This window comes from Pteronotus mesoamericanus, unplaced genomic scaffold (genome assembly GCF_021234165.1).
Source record: "Pteronotus mesoamericanus isolate MK-2021 breed Mesoamerican mustached bat unplaced genomic scaffold, CSHL_Meso_final contig_65, whole genome shotgun sequence".
Taxonomy (NCBI): Eukaryota; Metazoa; Chordata; class Mammalia; order Chiroptera; family Mormoopidae; genus Pteronotus; species Pteronotus mesoamericanus.
Genome location: NW_026555228.1, coordinates 13,283,466 through 13,303,031, shown reverse-complemented (window position 1 = coordinate 13,303,031; position 19,566 = coordinate 13,283,466). Strand labels below are relative to the sequence as shown.

Sequence of the window (19,566 nt, the reverse complement as noted above, 5' to 3'; positions counted from 1 at the left end):
GAAACCCAATGAGCAAAGCATTGTTTTCCTTCCCTGCTCCCCCCAACAAATCTATGTTCACACACTACGGTTACTATAGCAACAATACCACAGACTCACTAGTAAACCAGGATATTGAATCTACCCCTGACCATTTTTTTTTCCTTTTAAAAACTTGACATACTTTTCCCTCACCCTTCCAGAGTATTTTATTTAAAAACTGCCAAACTAGAACTACATGGTGTTGGTGTAAGTCATTTTAATCAAGGGTCATTTAGAAAGACACACACCTCTACATGAGAGTCTAGTTTTTTTATGTAAAATAGCAAATTCTCAGTACAGCTCAGCCTGCCTGAGTTCTATCAGGGATAGCTCACTGCCTCTTCCTTTGCTCCCACTCGAAATTCCAGACACGGATCTCATGCCTGTTTGTACAGACTGACAGGCTTCACTCTATTTTGGAAACATAGTGCAGCAACTGAGTGCAAGCAGTGTGCATTCCCAGAGCTGATTCGTGTGTGTATTCCTACCACCTCAAACACACTCCCATACAGCTCAGTCCACAGAATTGCATAGCTTGTAACAGCTGGAAACTACTCTCACCTAAAATGGTGAGAAGAAAGCACTTTGAAGGGTTGTTCTTTCTGGTTTGGGAAGTAAGAAAGCACTTTGAAGGGTTGTTCTTTTCTGGTTTGGGGGGTTTTGTTGGTGGTGATGATGGTGGTAGTGGTGGTGCCACTGCATTTTTAAAAATCTGGCAACAGTCTGTTTTGTATAATTACTGAACTGTTTTTTCAGCCTATGTCCCCTACATATGTAACAACTCGCAGAGATTCACTTACCTCAGTGGTCAGATCTTGTAGAATGTCACCTAGCACATCATCCTTGGACAAGTCTACAGCTTTCTGGAAGTTATAAAAGAAAGTAAAATGAGATAGCCCTACTTTTCCCATTTTCACTCAGACCACATGTCTATGAAAGGAAGAACCTCTTCAGGCCTCACTCTGAGCGCTCCCCTACTAGTCACAGATATTAACAACCACCTGTGTATACATAACTCCCAAACCTAGAGTTCCCATCCTCATTCCATGACCCTCCTGTTAATCACTGAAATAAACACAGTTCAAGGTTTGTTTGTTTGTTTTTTTAAGATTTTATTTATTTTTTAGAGAGGGGAAGTGAGGGAGAAAGAGGGAGAGAAACATCGATGTGCAAGAGAAACATCGATCAGTTGGCTCTCACATGCCCACAACCAGGGACCTGGCCCACAACCCAGGCATGTGCCCTGACTAGGAATTGCACCAGGAGCCTTTCAATTTGTGGGACGATGCCCAACCCACTAAGCCAAACCAGTCAGGGCTCAGTTCAGCTTTTTTATTCAATTTTCTTTCCTACCTCCAAGTTCCAACCACTGAGGTGCCCAAATTCACCTAGAAATCTAATCACCGAAATAAACACAGTCGGTTCAGCTTTTTGATTCAATTTTCTTTCCTACCTCCAAGTTCCAACCACTGAGGTGCCCAAATTCACCTAGAAATCTAATCACCGAAATAAACACAGTCAGTTCAGCTTTTTGATTCAATTTTCTTTCCTACCTCCAAGTTCCAACCACTGAGGTGCCTAAATACTTAGAAATCAACATTCAACTTAAGTGATTGAAATTGAGAAAATATTCCTCAAATATAGTGAGCACCTACTGTTTGTATATCACCTAGAAATCAACATTCAATTTAGTGACTGAAATTGGGAAAATATTCCTCAAATATTTGAGCTCAAATATAGTGAGCATCTATTGTTTGTATAATCAAACATTAAATTCTTTTCACAAAGGAAAAGGCAAAATATAAGAAAAACATAAAACTCACATCTATAGTTTTCTTCCCAGCACTAGCAATGAACATTGATTTGATACTGTTTGGCTTTGTCACCACACTCTTCTTTACATTCCTCTTTTCTTTGTTGCGTGCTTTATCATCTTTTCCTGTTGGAATATAAATTATTTAAAAAGATGCACTGGCAAAAATCAAAATGAAAAAGTAAAAGCCCAGGGGGCTGGGTGGAAGGAGGCAAAGTTGGGGAGGAATGGGGGACATCTGTAATAGTGTCAACGATAATATACGTATACACAAAAAGCAAAAGCCCAGTCACTTGCTCTCTGTAAATGAGAATTTGAGAAGACGTTAAGAATTCAAAATACAAAAATATGAAATTTTATGCAAGGTACACAAGAAAGATCTTTAAAACAAGCTTAATTCAGAAAAAGTTGGGTTGAATGTTATTTCCAAAACTGATGAAATACCAGTAAAATATCTGGATGAGTTATTAAGTGTGACTGTTTAACTGCTATTGTTAGTGTTAACAATAAGCTTTTTAAAAGGTTGGGGGGGTTCTGTTTCTCCCACAGAAATAAAAAGTCAAGTTCACCTGGAAGCAGGGGATTAGCCTAGCAGCCTTCAAGAGATCACCTTTTTAGTACTATACTGAATCTGAGAGGACAACTAAACCGTGGAAAAAAATAGGATTACTAGTTATAATATTGTAGCATCCTAATTTCCATTTTATGAAGAACAGCAACTAGATATACGTGATATGTTGTAGTAACACTAAACTACAGAGACATTTACACAGTAAAGGAAGCTTGTGCCATGTGTTCTCTATGACTAGGTGTTTGTCACCTGTGAACCTTTGTAACACTGTCAATTTTACTCTCTCTTTCTGATTCATCCCAGAGCAGTCTCTATATCAAAAGACCTAGAATGAATAGTTAATATAGTGTGATATAGAGCATATGAATACACAGACCAGATGAAACAGAAAGAAGAGTCCAAAAAAAGACGCAGTTTCTTATGGAAATTTAGCATACAATAAAGATGGCATCTCATATTACTGGGGACAAGATGGATTTTTTTAGTAAGTAGTGCTGGCTCCCATTTGTAAAGCAATCAGCATAAATACCAAATAGATCGCAGATCAGATCAAAATTTTAAAACAAAACTATATATAAGTGCTTTAATAAAAAAGGCAAATTCCTTTATAACCTGGGTGTGGGCAAAGTCTTCCTAACTATGATTCAAAATCCATTTGCCAAAAAAAAAAAAAAGATTAGTAAATTAAAACACCACAAACAAGTTTAAATACAAAAGAGGAGAAAATTTTTACAATATTTCACAGATAAAGGATCAATTTCCCTGATATTAAAAAAAAAAAAAGCCCCAAACCCCAAAAGGAATGTGGGTAATCAATACAAACATATGATTCACATAAAAATACAGGCACATCTCATTTTATTGAGCTTCTTTACACTTCACAGATGTTGCATTTTTTACAAACTGAAGGCAAGACCTATCCATAAGCAAAATGATTACAACTCACTTTATTGCGATGCTCGCTTTTTTGTGGTGGTCTGGAATAGAACCCGCAGTACCTCTGAGGTCTGCTTGTTTATAGAAACAGCTATTGAGTTTTAGGAACTGATACCCAGCTTCATGTGCAAAAGAAATGCAAATGAAAACCACAATGAGATGCTGTTTCTCCCATATGAGAATGGCAAAACTTTAAAAGCTTGACAACACACTCTGTTGGTGAGGCCATGGGATCTAAACAGACACTTATACACTGTTAATGGGAGTGTAAAATGGGACAATCCCTATGGAGAAGAATTTGTCAATGTCTCATAAAACTTCATGTGCATTTACTTTCTGAGCCAGTAATCCCACTACCAGGAATTTTCCCTGAGGAAAACACCATTTGCACAGAGTTATTCAATGCGGTATTATTTGTAATAGCAAATTATTGAAAATGGAATTGAAAATGTCCATTCAAGGAATCCATTTGAATAAGCCAGGGTACATCCATACAATGGAATCCTATGCAGCTATATAAAAATAAAATAAGAAAGACTTTCCCTGTCCAGTCCAATCTACTAACTTACAGCTGATAAAACTACTGTGCAGAGAGGTGATGGGACTCATTCAAGGCGACACAGACAGTTAACAACATAGCCAGGACTCTAACAGGCCTGCTCAGTTCAGGGAGAAGAGAAAGCACCTGGGCTCATTTCATTTCATTCCCTTCGTCACAGACTCACAAAATCTAGGAATACACAATTAGCCTCACTGCTACCAAATGGTACCTATGTGTAGAGCTACATGGGTTGGCAGAAACCAGGAAGATGGTTCACATATTCTAATTTAAGTCATGAATGAATAAATAAATAACATCACACATGAGGAAAAACGCACACATTCTTATTTTCTGTAAAAGGAAACACAGGAAGGATAATCAAAAACTATTAAAGATAGTTGGTTACCTGTGGAGATGGGTAGAAACAAAGTAGAAAGCATTGGAATGAGAGTAAGATCTTAGCTTACTCTCTTGATACCATTCTTATTTTTAAAATCATAAAAATGTTTCACGATATTCTAAAGTAAAATTAGCTCTGACTGGTGTGGCTCAGCTGGTTGGGTGCCATTCTTCAGACCCAAAGGTCACCGGTTCAATTCCCACCCAGGGCACATGCCTGAGTTGTGGGCCAGGTCCCAGTTGTGGGCATGTTCAAGAGGCAACCAATCAATGCTTCTCTCTCACCATCAATGTTTTTCTCCCGCTCTCTCTCGCTCCCTTCCCCTCTGTGTAAAAATTAAAAAATCTTTAAAAAAAAAACAATGAATGCATAAATAAGTAGAACAAACCAATGTTTCTTTCTCCCTCCCTCTAAAATCAATAAAAGTTTTTTAAAGAATTGAGCAGAACCAACCGAATCTTGTTATTTAAAAAAATAAATAAAAATCTAAATTTGAATACAATCAAAATGAACCTGAATAGTAAACTGATAATACAGCACATACAAAAAAATTCATACACCTTTTGAACATAATACTCTGACTACACTAACTTAGTAGGATATATGCCAAGAACAAATAAAACTTCAAATAAATTATAAACTCTCAGAAAGGTTGTTGGTAGAAGTACTGGATTAGTGATTCTAAAATTTCTAATATTATTTTGTATTCATTTCAGAAGATGGGTTTTCACTAAGCATGAAGGTATATACAAAAACAGAATTGGGAAAGATGAAGAAACACCCTGTGGGGTTGGGTTTCAATAAAATGTATCAGTGTGGACCCACGACACACACAGGTAACAAATCTTCTAGTTCTGTTCACTGAAAGGACCCAGAAACCATTATACTGCAGTAGCAATGAGTACATTCATCCCCCATATCTGAATGCCATTCTCCACTAAAAGGAGCCATGATTCTTCAGGGAAGTGATTAATTCCACATCTGAGACAGGAATAACACAAGGAGAACACTGACCATCTTGTTCACCAGAAAGCAAGGAAATGTTCAAAGACCAATAGGGCCACGTCAAAAGGACTTGGGAGCCTGCTCAATGGGGATCCCATTGCCAAATCTGGGATAACTTGAACATCAAAAAACATGATGATAATAGATATTGAACTATAACAGTAGTTTATTGAAATCCATGAGTGTGAAGTGATCATTTTAAATTTTTTAGAGAAACAAAAACATCAATTTTTTGTTCCACTTATTTCTGCTTTCAATTGGTTGCTTCTTGTAAGTGCGTGCCCTGACTAGAGACTGAACCGGCACCCTTGGCATATTGGGACAATGCTCTAACAAACAAAGCTACCCAGCCAGGGCTGAAGTGATCATTTTAAAAACGGAAAGAAAGGATCATCAATAGATGCTGGGTGAAAGTTGGTGGGCAAAAAGGATATACACATGGTCTCAAATTATCACCCCATATCTACACCAATTACGAAGGTAGAAAAGTAGCTTTACAAGGAAGAGATCTGACAAACATCATCTTAACCAAGAGATCAAACTTAGTATCACCAATAATGGGAGAAACTGACACTATGTGCCCTCATATAATTGATAGGAAAGATACAACTTCATCTATGCTATATTTTTGCCAAAATATTTAAACTGTCTCCAAGCACAAAGAAGAAATCATGCAAATCCCAGATTGTGGAACATTCAACAAAACCACCAGCCTGGTCCCATTAAAAATGTCATAAAAGCAAAAAAGAAGGCAGCGGGGGGAAGAAGGGAGGGATAGTACTGTTCTACACTAAATAAAACTAAAGAGACATGAAAACTAAAGTGGGCTCTGCATTTTAAAAAATAGCTATGAAAGACATTATATATGGGGAAATCTTACTATGGGCAGTATAGTAGATAGTATCATGAGAATGGTATTGTGGCTAAGTAGACAAGTGTTCTTGTTCTTAGGAGGTCACTGTGGAAGCATGCACAGGTGAAGTGTCATGGCATCTACAACTTACTTTCAATAAATTCACCAAAAATAAAGTCGCCGCATTTTTTGGTTAGGAACAGGGAAAAGAAAGAAAATATTAATCTACAAATTAGGGTCCAGACATTCTGAAAAGGGCAAGATAGCACAGAATTTAGACTTTGCAGCCACATATGTCTCTCTTGCATTGCTGCATATTCTTTGCATCTTTCTCTCTCTCCCTCTCTCTCTCTCTCTCTCACTTGCTCTTTGTTTCTTAAACACTCTTTAAAAACGTAAAAACCAGTCTTAGCTCAAGGGCTACTTGATTTCCTTCTGGAGTAATGAAAATGGGAAATTATGGTGATGGACACACAACTCTCTAAGTATAGTAATTACCACTGAAATGTATATACACTTTAAACTTTATTTATTTTTAGAGAGAGGGGCAGAGAGGTTTGAGAAAGAGAGGAAGAGAAACATTGATTGGTTCTCATACACACCCCAACTGGACATGTTCCCTGACTGGGAATCGAACCAGCGACCTTTTCCTTTGCAGGATGACGCCCAACCAACTGAGCCCACCGGTCAGGGCTATATGTACACTTTAAATAGGTAAATTGTATAGCATGTGAATTATATCTCAATAAAACTGTTTAAAGGTAAACTGGCTGTGAGTGGGTCATAGTTTGCTGCTAATGAACTAAGCCAAAAAAACAATACTGAAGAGAATTTTCCCTTCTCATCTGATGGGAATTAAATCAGGCTTGTTTACTCAATAAAAAAAAATAGTTTGTCAATGATTGTATAGCTAAGAAAATTTGACACATCCATTCATTGTTATTTTAAATTTAAATTAAGCAAAACAAGTTGATTTTGATTACTCTAAGTTTTAAACCTTGTTGTAGTACTTTACTATTATCAAAGAGGTAAAATTCTAAGTACATCACTTCAGCAGGAATTAAAAGACATCACGTATCAAATTCAGCAATTCTAAAATGACTACAAGACTGAAAATTCCAAAATAAGTGAAACACCAAACTCTTTGAACGACAGAGACATGAAACTTCATTTCCTTGTGGTGATTTTGCTTTTTACATCTAATTTTCTACATAACTGTGCTCCTCTCAGTAATAGAACATTTTCTGTACCTAAAAACAATGGTAGTAGGTCCCCTTCCCTTAAAGAAAACAGTATCTGAGCACCAAGTCTTCTCAAATTTTAAACAGTTCTTTAATGTCAAAATGGCACTCTCTGGAAAACAAAACATAAGTACCTATTTCACGGGACTCAAGGGCATCATCCTCAAGGTCATCGTCAAAAATCTCTCGGCCATCCTCCACGTAGCCGATACCATCTGCAAAAACAAAATGGAATCTCGGGATCAAGTTTTTATAAGTGGCCAATAATATTTTAGCCATGACTAAGCCAAACCAAACCAAACAAAAAAAAAATAACCTTTATACCCACTCAGATGGTCCCCTGGCCTATGCCATTTTTAAGTGCAGCAGAATCCTATTTTTTGTGTGTCAAAGCACAGCATTCGCACAAGTTTTCTGAATCAAAACCAAAGGATATACGTATAGTATGCAGACATCCCTCATTTTATTGTGCTTCGCTTTACTGCACTTCCCCGATGCTGCGTTTTTTACAAATTGAAGGCAAGACCCACACCAGCAAAAAGATTACAGCTCTCTTTATTGCAATACTCAGTTTATTGCAGTAGTCTGAAACCAGACCCACAATCTCTCTTTGTATGCCTGTACCAACCTAGGTCAGCGAGGGAAATGATTTGGCCCACAGGATCAAAGTTCGCCACATACTCTACTCTACGGTAGTTTTACTCTACCAGAAGAATAACACATAAAAGAATGAAGGTCACAAGCCCAGAAAAGCACCTCAGTCTATGAGGGAAAGCTGACAATATAGCGGAATCCAATTACAGAAGTAGAAACATAAATGTAGTCACAGTTGCAGTCTGTACCGCCTCCCAGCGGCCAGCATTCACATGCCCAAGAAGTCACAACATACCAGCAGGAACCTCAAGCTTTCTACAAGGGGCATAAGAACACACGGCCCACCCTCTGCGTGGTGCTTTCCGCTGCCCATGGTAGCTCTCACACACACAGCCTCGTGTAACCCGCACAGCCGTTCTGTGAGCAAGGCAGTTTTCTTATCATGTACTGTACCAGATACTGTACCAGGACATGGCTCCTCCCAGTTTATCCTGAGTAATGTGCCTGGATTCTCCAAAATGTCCCCAAACACACTTTCTATTGTTCTGCATCCACACCCTCAAATACAGTATTTGAGGACAACCCAAAGCAACGTTATGTTCTGAACAGAGCCTTACATCTGCCCGTGCAGAGGAGTAGGAAATGCAACTAAGACACTGTCGGGCAGGCAGTTTCTTCCCACGTACCGTCATCCACAATCCAGTCGTCATCCTGGCGTGCCTGCACCAGCTTCGAATACTGTTCTTCATCCACCTCTTCATAAACACTTGTGAAGTCCTCAACCTGCCATCACACAAGTTTGAGAAAGCTTCAAATGGAGTGAAAGTGTTAAACAATTCTGATGAAAAAAAAAATTTGTCAAAATTGAAACTGGAATGGCAGCCTGAAGGAGTAGCTGCAACCAAATCATGAGTTCTGACATTCAACACCACTGCAGGGTTTTCCTGAAATAGACATCAATTAGCTTAGTACTCCTTTTAGGTGGGTGTTAACATAAGATATTAAATGATTCCATTAGCATAATACACTTGTCACACCATCAATTACTCATCTACTTCATAAAAAACAAACTGAATTATAGCCAATTCTTCATTAGCTGCTTTGGGGATTATTCACTTATAATTTCTAGACTGGTTTCTCCTGTACTTAGCAAAGCTGTAAGGCACGTCACCTCCCTCTCCACTAGCTGATGTTGCCCCATGAATAAATGATCATTTTAATAACTGTTCAACCAACCAAATATAATTCAAAAGGAAAAACCCTCACCCCTCCATCACCCTCCAAAAGTTAGAAAACCATACTCTACAGTCCTCAGATACACTAGAAATGCTTTCTGAGTGATCTCTATTTGAATTGCCACTGATCCCCCACCATTCGCAGGTCTTGAGACTGCAGAGAGACAAACGCTGGGCTACTGGAAGCAACCTAAGTGTCCACCAATAAACAAATGGATAAACAGGTGGTCTATGTATACAATGGAATATTACTCAGCAATAAAAAAAAAAAGAAATCCTGCCATTTGGGACATTGATGGCCTTGAGGGTGTTCATGTTAGGTGAAATAAGTTAGACAGAGAAAGACAAATACCATGATTTCACTTACGTGTAGAATCTAAAAAACAAAACAAAACCAGACTCATAGATACAGAGAACAGGCTGATGGTTGCCAGGTTGGGGGTGGGCGGCAAAATGGGAGAAGTGAACCAAGAGGTACAAACTTCCAGATATAAAATAAGTCAGTCATGGGGATGTAGTGTACAGTATAGGGGATATAAGCAGCAATATGGTATCAACTTTGTATGGTGACAAATTCAAACAGGGGATCGTTCAAAATGTACACTACAGGCACTTTCTGGTGCACCTGTAGAATAAGTGTTTTGCTAACTTTTAGAGAGGTATAGAGGAGGGATATTTTTCCTTTTGAATTATATTTAGTTGAACAGTTATTAGACTTACTGTGGTGATCATTTTGTAATGTCTATAAAGTCGAATCACTATGCTGTACACCTGAAACTAACAAATACTGTGTAATAATTATACTTCAATTTTAAAAAAAGCACTGAGATACTTGGAGAGCAAGTTCAGAGAGTGGCAAATCCTCCAATCACACAGGCTCTCTGGCTGCCAGAGGGCCTGAGCACTGTGAATTATTGGCATGAATAGAAGAGACCCCCTCAGCACAGTTCAAGCAACAGATCAGATACACAGCATTGATGCAGCTGCCATGGAGACAGGCCATTGACTTCCCAGATGAGAATTTGGTGGGCTGGTTAGCAAGAACTCAGAGGTCTCTAAAAATATCCCCCCTTCTCTCACCCTGGCTCATGTGGCTCAGTGGACTGACTGCCGGTCCCTGGTTCGATCCCCAGTCTAGAGCACATGCCTGGGTTGCAGGCCAGGTGCTGAGAAGGAGGCTTACAAGAAGCAACACACACTGATGTTTCTCTCCCTCCTCTTTCTCCCTCCCTTCCCCTCTCTAAAAATAAATAAAATCTTTAAAAAAAAATAATAAAATCCTCCCCCACCTCTCAAGAATTCTGCCTCATCAAGTAGGGGTGGAGGAAACTACTAACTCTGCCAGAAGAGCTAAAACACTAGGGGAAAAAACACTCGGACAACAAGCTTTGAGAGCACAATGGGCGGAGCTAGCTGCATTTCTGCCACACTTAAAGGCTTATAATACTTACAGGACTAGGCTGAGTTTTCACCTCCTGTTTAATCTACCCTATGAGGATCACTGGCAAATACTGATTTGGCCTAACACCATTTGATAATAGAAACTACCTGTGCTACCAAATTAAGTTTTTGACAAAGTAGTCCAATTAATATTACTGTACTGACCAATTTGGTTTTTTCGTGGAGAAAGATCATTTTTGTTGAAGTCTATGAGGCATATTTTGTCTCCTATTTAAGCAACTCACTTATATACTATCACAAAGATACTAGAAAACTATTCTTAAAAATCCTTTTGAGTAAAAAGTCATTTCGACTTCATTTCTAAAAATGTTGCTACTGCTCAGCATGAACTCTTAGAGTCATGCAATTAACATCAACGATTAAAGGGAAATCAGTTGTACTGTGTCAATATCTGAAATGCCCCACAGAGCTCCTTTATAGAAGTGCCCACATTAAAAATGCTTTACTTCCGCTTTACTATAATCCTTTTAGTAGCCCTTTCGGATCTGGTTGACTCACTTAACTTGAATGGATGATGCCAAAAGACAAAAATCCTCTTATGCTTGCTTAGTTGCCCAGTACGGTATAGGCCATGGTTACACATCACATTCTGAAGCCTGAATTTAAATCAAGGCTTTGCCACTGTGACCTCAGATATCCCAGCTGCAAAATGCTGTTAATCATGGCATCTAACTTAATATGGTCGTAGGAAAATTAAGTAAATGAATATATTTGTAAAAACACTTAGAATAGTGTTACCAAAAAAAAAAAAGTACATCAGTTGTTTTTTCTAAAAGTAATTAATCACTTTCTGGCCCTGAGGCAGTTAAGATACTCAGCGAACATGCTAAAGGTGAAGCCAGACAATGTTGGACAGATAGTAGCCACTCTGTTTTTACCTACAGACCATAAACAGTGGGAAAACAGCCACAATGTCATGACACTTAATCTTAATCAGGGCACGGCAGTAATAAGGTCCAATATTGCCACTCTCACAAATGAAATTAAGAAAAACAATTCTCTCCAAAGATAAGTAGCGCTTAGCTAGACTGCTCAATACCTTAAGAGTGAAGCAAAAGCATCTTTAAGGTCCTCCAAGAAAGTCATGAGACTTAGCAGAGATGTGGTGTGCTTACTAAGGAAAAAAACACATACAGCTACTTTCATTTCAGAATTGTGAAAGCATCTATGAAGGGTTTCAGGAACTTTTAAGTGTCAAGTGATGTCTATAATCTGTAGATCTACCTCAAGACCTTGCTTGTTAAATATTAAGAAATTATTATCACAACAAACTTGAAACATATGCAAAGGTGAATTCACATGTTACAGGCTATGAATTAGGTGAAGCACAGGAGAGAAAAAAAATGGTACTTACTTCATATTTATACTTCTCACCAGCTTTAGCCTTTTTCAGTCTTTCTAGAGCTTCCTGGCGCCCTTTCTTTGCTTTCTTTTCTCGTCGGGATCGAGAAGCTACAAAACTTCCTGAATCTGACACAGCTGGGAAAAAAAAGCCACCATGAGATGTTACAAAATTGTCAGCCATCTTTCCTCAAAAATAAAAAAATGCTTCTAGCCAATAGTAACCCACAGTTTCAATATTATACAAACGGATAATGTAAATAGTTCAAAGTTCACTGCCGAATCTGCAGCTCCTATGACTCTTCAGAAATTTTCTCTTGAGATAGTTGAAACTGAACCATTATTTCTTTCCTCCAAAAAGAGAAAAAAATGCCAGATTGAACTCTTGTCTCCTAGAGACATTAGAGAACAGAGATCAGCTGTTAGTCCATATCCTTTCCACTGGAAATGAGGGGCCTAGTAGAGTTATAAAAGAGCTGCACTCTATTAATCAACATTTAACCCACTTTAAGGAGCACCTGCTCTTTGCAAAGTACTAGGTGCTCTGAGAGACACAAAGATCAAAAAGATACTCAGAGATCCCCATACTCAGAGAATTAAAAATCTAAAATGGGAGGTAAGTAGCAATTAACCCTAAAACAATCTTTAGAGATTCAGATAAACTACCCAGAATGTCAAAGGAGGGATAAATTGGGGGTTGGGAGAATTTAACAAAGATAACTGTAAGATTCTTGATTCCTTCACTGATTTCCAGGCCTCACTTACTTGGTTATGACATTATATGATGATAATGACAAATTACAACAGTTGTTTTGTCAAAAATTACTGAAATACCAAAGAGCTTCCGTGTTCATTCACTCAGCTTTTGAATTATTCGTGCTTTTGGTCATTATAAACTGACCACGTCACACACATACTGAAAAATTTCATCCACAGAATTAAGACCTTCGTATACCAAGCTGATGAATAACCAAGTCAAGCGAGACAGTGCCGCCTGCCAGCCATGAGTTTAGGTTCAGCATGTTTGCCATCTATGCCTGTGAAACTGGGTATGTTACTGTATTTGGTGCTAATTATTTTATAAAAAGGAGTAGGCACAGAAAAGGAAAAGTATTGATAAGAGGCACCCTAAAAGCTCCAACCCCACTGCAAAATTCGTAACAACATTAAGCGGTTGGACTAAGTGTTTGACTGAAATAGAAGGTGCAATTTAAAGAACACGTACCAAATGCTGGTAATAAACTATGAAAAACTGTAGCTCAAAGTGAAGCATAATTAGAGATCTTATTTCTTCTAGCTTCCTGGAAATGGAATCTCTTTGTAACATCGCAGTCTATTGTTTGACTTTCACATTTGACTTTTAAATCCATTTTCAGAAAGGCATTAAGTAAAAATTAAGGAATGCAGGTACTTAATGATGACAGTCACAAAATCTTGGGTGTCACTCAAATATTTCAAAAAATCATAAGAAGATCTGTATGAGATGGTTTCAGAGATTACTAAACATGACCACTACGAATGAAAAGTAGGCCTCAGCGTGTTCCCTTCAAGACTCTCTTGACTCCTCTAGATTAATCTGACAAAATCTATAGTTTACAAATAAGACTTGCTCCACAGGCAACAACGTGCCACTCTACAGGGTTTACGGTGCAATTACAAATATGAAAGGATTGCCTGTTCTCCAAGGGCTCAGAGTCAAGTAAAGCAAAAGGACTTGAGGCTCCCACCATCATATAAACAGGGAGTCATGTAAGAGGTAAGAATGCGGTACTGAGGAAACGTAGAAAAGAGAAGCTGTTAATTTTGCCTGGGAAATCAGGGAAGGGTTCACAGGAAAAGTTTTCCAGCACAGACCCAAAAAGAGGAGTGGAATTTCACTATCAGAGTATAGGGTAAAAAGTCGTGCAAGCAGAGGAAAAGGCATGAGCCAAATTACAAAAGGATGACAGTGCAAGGTATATTCAGAAACCAAATGAACATCAGTGTGGAAGGTAAGACATGAGAGTGTAGAGTGAGTGGGAGAACGGGAGATTTAGCAGCACCACGCAGCCCTGCCACTTACTGGTCAACAGGAGACCACCCGCTGCCCTCTCTGAGCTGCAGTGGCCAGCTGTCTTACTGCTGTTTAAGCTGCCCGGCATCTGAACCTGTTTATGAAACTTCCCTCATACAAGTCTTGATGGGACACAGAGGCCATGTCCTACTGCAGAAGCTGAAAAGGCAGATGCTCTTTCCCAGACAGCCCTGCAGCTAGGGCACGGGCATATAAAACAGGCGCTACCAATTAGGAACACCTGTTCAGACTTTAAATCAGAAGCTAGTGTCAAAAGGAAAGGGGGTGGGCTAAGGAAAGACAGTGTAAGTAACAACAGCTGCAGGATTAAGGACCTGGGCAACAGTCTCAGCACTGCTAACTGGAGCTGTAACATCAAACTGCAATGGTAAGGAGCAATAACCTCAAGTACTTGCCCATGGTTAGCAACGACCTCCTCTCACTGGACCAGCTTTGTGACGCAACTTCAATCACTATTCCTGGCTAAGAAGCCCCCAGGCGGACTCTCCAGTCCTCCTGGAGTTTCTGTGAACAACACAATATCCTAATAAATTCCTTTCTGTTTAAATTAGCTAGACTTCATGAATGGAAAATAACTGGCAACAACTTGTTGTGTTCTTTCTTTTTTGTTTGTATTGTTTCTTTTTTTATTTTTCAGTGGTCAATAAAATTATAAAATTATTTAAAAAATTAGCTAGAGTTGGTTGCTCTAGCTTACCCTAAAGACTCAGACTAATGCAGAGCCTCAGGGTCCTCATCTGTGAAATGGGGATAATCAGGTCTGCTTCATAAAGTTAAGGATTAAATGAAGATGCTTGGCTTTGTACTTAGCAATATAAGAGCAGCTCATTTACTGTTTGTGTGTCTATAGATCCAGGGCAGTCACACATACACAACGCACCCAGCAGTACCATGGTCTAGTATCTAGAAAACAAAAATAAAACAAAGCAGTTTTCTCAGGGAAGCCTCAATATGGTACTGCATATAATTAGGTGTTTACGATCTCAACTCCATGAAGTCAAAATGCACATCCAGCTTACCTACCACTCTACCACCAGAGCCTGGCAGAAAATCTTTGCCTAGTGGGTACATAATAAATATTTGCTGAACGAACAAATGAATGAACTACTGTACCTGCTTTATTTAATCATTAAATTCTCCCTGATCCCTTTTCATACATAACAGCTAGTTACAGACCTTTCAACTTTTCATTGCCATTGTCGAGGTACCTCACCTAATACTTAAGGAGGAAAAAAGGCCTAGGTTTTCCTTTTTGGAATGTCTCCAAAGCTTCACATAGTAAGTTAGCAAAAAAGAATAAGCATGGAAAAAAAATCCAGTTACAAAAGTTTAAATATTTGGTTCAAAATTACCACCTGAAGTATCACCATCCTCCCCAAAAGCAGACAGACACTAGCCTGCCACAGTCTCTCAGGTACCAATCCTTAGTCTCCTTTGCCTGCTTGCTCTAAAGGAAAAATTCCACTCACAAGTCTCCAGCAACACTTAACACCATGCCTTAAGAGGGGTCTCAAGATTGCACATTATCCTCCAAAGAGTGATTTCTTGATGCTCACAGATGTTGTACAGTTTCCAGTGTGAAAAGACAGCTCAGTGGCAAATCACTGATGTAGGGCTGCAAAGACCGTTCACATACTCACACCCTACATCCCATTTGTAATCCAGGCTAGTCGACTCTCCAAAGAGTCATAAAAGACGAAAGGCTAGAAGAATAAATTGGAATCTCTGCTTCACAACTAGGTGAACGTGAAGGAAGCTGATTAGGTAGCAAGTTCTCGTTAATGGTGATGCATTTAAGTGACAGGAGATGTGATGCTACAGCTAAGAAAGGGAAGCATCCGATTTTAAGTTAGAAATTCACTTAAGTCACACTTTAGTTGAACACTGTTCAAACAATCAGAAATCAGACAAAGCCATTTGCATTTCTGTATTCTATTTTTGGAAATAAAAGATTACCAGTGAAAAAGGAGGGATGCAAGACATCTGAAATGCTGCTGAACTGATAGTTTTTTAAAGCTTCACCAGAGATGACTACTACATTGTGAACACTATTTCTATGCAATACTTGAAGAACTTTTCATAGAATTTGAAAGAAAAATTGTTAAGGCATAAAGTACAAACCCAGCATCTAACAAGACAAAATGCATCCATACCTTCTGGTGACAGCTCGTAAAACAATTTTCTGGGAAGTTTCTTTAAAGGGGATGACATACAGCCTAGCCCTCAAGCGCATACTTTGAGTGGCAGTAGTGAAATGCCTTCAGTCAAAACTGTGTCCCGCCGGGCACAGTCTTGATAAAGGTGTGCTCGGCATGTGCAACATGACTCACCAGAAGAAAAAAAGGCAGGAAGGCTAGTGTGGAGACCCGCAGTGACCGAGGTAACGCAGCCTCCCAAACAAAAAGCCCCGCAGGGGGGTTGCCAGGAGCAAACGGCCCTGCAGGAATGACCCGTCCAGTGCCCTAAAAGTCCCCGCCCTGGGCAACCAAGGTCTGCGCCAAACAGACCCGCGGGGCGACCCGGGCGCGCGCCTGCCTGACGAAAAATAAGAGACCCTCTCCCTAGTCCGTACCACCCACAATTATGCCACAATCCCCACATTCCCAACCCGGGATCCCGCGTGGCCCAAGCTCACAGTCGTCGCCGTGCACAGGCGCCATGGTCCCGGAGTCTCTCGATTCCGCGCCAACCAGCCCGAAACTGGAGCGGAGAAAAGACAGGCGCCAGCCTGAAAGCCAATCAGAGGCTCCGGAGTCTGCGGACTTCCGCCCGGAAAGCCCCTGACGTGCAGCGCCGCGCCGTGCTCCGCCCCAGGTCTTCCCGCGGGCTTGCCTGAAGGGACCTGAAATTGACCCTTCAGGGAAAAAAGCTCGTGCCGAGCCGAGGCCGAGGAGAACAGGAAAAAGAAGCGGTCGGGCGCTGGAAAGGAACTGCCTGGAGACTCGCTGCGCAGGCGCACCCCTACCGTAACGGTGTGGGTGCGTTGGTGCAGGGACTCTCTGGTTCTGAGAGATGATTTTCCTGGAAAAGAGACGCGGGCGGGCAGCAGAATGGGCGTGGTTGGACCGGTTTCCCGGTTTCCCAGGAGCCTGGGAAAGCCACTGCCTCCTTCTGGGCACTCTGAGAGTGGCCTGAGAATTTGCTTTTCAGGAGTGTGAACCCAGTCGCTGTGTGATATATATGACCACCATCTTAGCCAAAATACCAAAAGTAGCATCACCAATAGAGGGTAATCAATCATATGCCTCCTGATGTCATGCACTTGGAAAAAGGAACATCACCTGTATAGTCTTCCTGGAAAAAAAATGTTTAACCCGAATCTAACCACGAAGAAATACTTAGATGTATTATTCAAAGTATAAGGCAGTCTATGACATCTGGCCTGGACTCCTGCAAAATGCCAATGTTATGAAAGACAAACAGGGCATTATATTCTTGTGTGTGGTACAAAACATGCAAGGTATGTATCTAATTTATTGTTTAACAAACAATAAGAGATATCTGCATGTATATCTTAACAAGAGAACATAATTAAACCAAAAACTTAGAATGAGAATTAATCATCTTTGAGTACCATTTTATGCAGAAGTAATTTTAGCTATCAAGGCCAAAGTATCTGAATCCTTTTCTCAAACCCACTAACGCATAATGTTTTTCATACCATCCCCTAAACAACATTAGATCCATACCCTCAAGTGATTCAACATGAATTACTGAGCAATGGGCAAGTCTTTTGTGATAACTGAGCCCTGGATCCTAACATAAATATGCAGTGTCACCATGAATAAAACCTGTCCCAAAGGCAAGTAGCTACACTAATTCTTCAGAACCTTCTAAATCAGCAGCCTGAACTCACACTTGGGAATGGAAAACCAGAATTCATCTGGGAATTGTTAAAGGTATTGGAGTAAAGTTAAGAAAGAATTATGAGTTAGAACACTAATCATACAGTCAGCCAATAGTGAATTTTAGCCAAGGATGGCAGCATCAGGGCTTCTTAATTTACATATGGCCATAAAGCTTATAGAATTTAAAGCAGTCGTTCTAAGAAGTTAAGAGCAGTAATTCTCAACTTTGGCTGCAAATTAGAATCATAGGAGCAGTTTTTCAAAGTTCTATTGCCCCTTCCCCAAGACCTATTAAAGCATAACTTCTTAGGATGGGATTCCAATGTGCAGCCAAAGTCAAGAACAAGGGGTCTAGACAAGGAATTGCTAAACCTGTTAGAGTCATCTGCAGGATGACTAACCTGGACATAAATATCAGGTTGAACAATATCAGGTGGTCACATATACCTGGATACACCTCTTTCCATGAAAAAGGAGGGCTCATCTCCCACCTGTTCTAAAGACTTTCACTCTTTAATATCTTAAGGTATTTAGTATTGTAGCTCTCTATGAATTGGATGATATCTGGGTTACCTAAAAGACTTACGTAATGCCAGCACTGCTTCAAAAGATCATCCTGGAAATGAAAGGCATTCAAAAGTGGAGGAGAGGCATGTCCCCTAGATCAGACATTACTAGCTAGATAAGTCTGCTGAAAAGTTATATATGTGTGTATACATCTGATGCCTTCCAGAGTCATATATGTTATCCTTAGATCAAAAACAAAGATTATGTCTTGATTGATCTTCACTTTCATTTGCCTCCATTGGCATAAGTAATCAATGGTTAGCTATACTTGATGACTTACTATGTTAGATCTATACATCTTTAATACAATGGGTAAGTTTTTTAAAATTCCTATCAATATTTACTTTTTTTTACATTTCATAGTCCACCCTACATTTTTAAACTTTTAATTTTGATATAGCTGTAAATTCACATGCAGTTATGAAAAATAATACAGAAAAATTCCATGTACCCTTTACCCAGTGTCTCTCAATGGTAACATCTTGCAAAACTGTAGTACCATATCACAACCAGGATATCGACATTGATACAGTCAAGATACAAGACACTTCCATCTCTAAGGAACCTTTATGCTGCCCTGATACAGCCACACCTGCTCCCCTCCTGCTCGACTCCCTCATCCTGGACCACTGGCATCCACTTACCTGTTCTCTATTTCTATAATCTGCGTATGTAGGTCTTTGCGTGGACATGTTTCATTTCTCTCAGGTTAAGACTTAGGAGTGGAATTGCTGTGTCATCAGGTAAGTATGTGTTTAAATTTAAAATAAACTTCAAAACTGTTTTTCCAAAGTGGCTGTGCTATTTTACATTCCCACCAGCAAAGTATGAGAGATTCAGCTGTTCCGCATCCTCAGCAGTACTATCAGTTTTTGTTTTAATGGTTATGCTAGTGGTTATGTATTAGTATCTCATTATGAGTTTTAACTTCCACTTCCCTGATGACTAATGATGTTGAGTATCTTTTACATGATTATGGGCCATTTGCAACTGTTTTTATTTGTTCTTTGTTTTGCTTTGTTCTTTATAGAGGGGTTTTTTTTTTCACTTCTCTGGTTGTTGTTT

At 39.5% G+C, this 19,566-nt stretch overlaps 1 protein-coding gene across 1 annotated transcript in view; it reads right to left on the bottom strand.

The window, feature by feature from the left end:
* POLA1 (DNA polymerase alpha 1, catalytic subunit) overlaps nt 1-16,838 on the bottom strand; it is a 278,486-nt gene extending 261,648 nt beyond the window's left edge. The window contains exons 1-6 of the mRNA XM_054581169.1: nt 16,722-16,838; nt 12,026-12,150; nt 8,662-8,758; nt 7,516-7,596; nt 1,845-1,960; nt 822-884 (exon numbers count right to left, since the gene is read on the bottom strand). Coding sequence (XP_054437144.1) covers nt 822-884; nt 1,845-1,960; nt 7,516-7,596; nt 8,662-8,758; nt 12,026-12,150; nt 16,722-16,746 — 507 coding nt within the window. The 5' untranslated portion in view covers nt 16,747-16,838. The remainder of the gene's footprint in view (nt 1-821; nt 885-1,844; nt 1,961-7,515; nt 7,597-8,661; nt 8,759-12,025; nt 12,151-16,721) is intronic.
* Nucleotides 16,839-19,566: the final 2,728 nt, after the last annotated feature.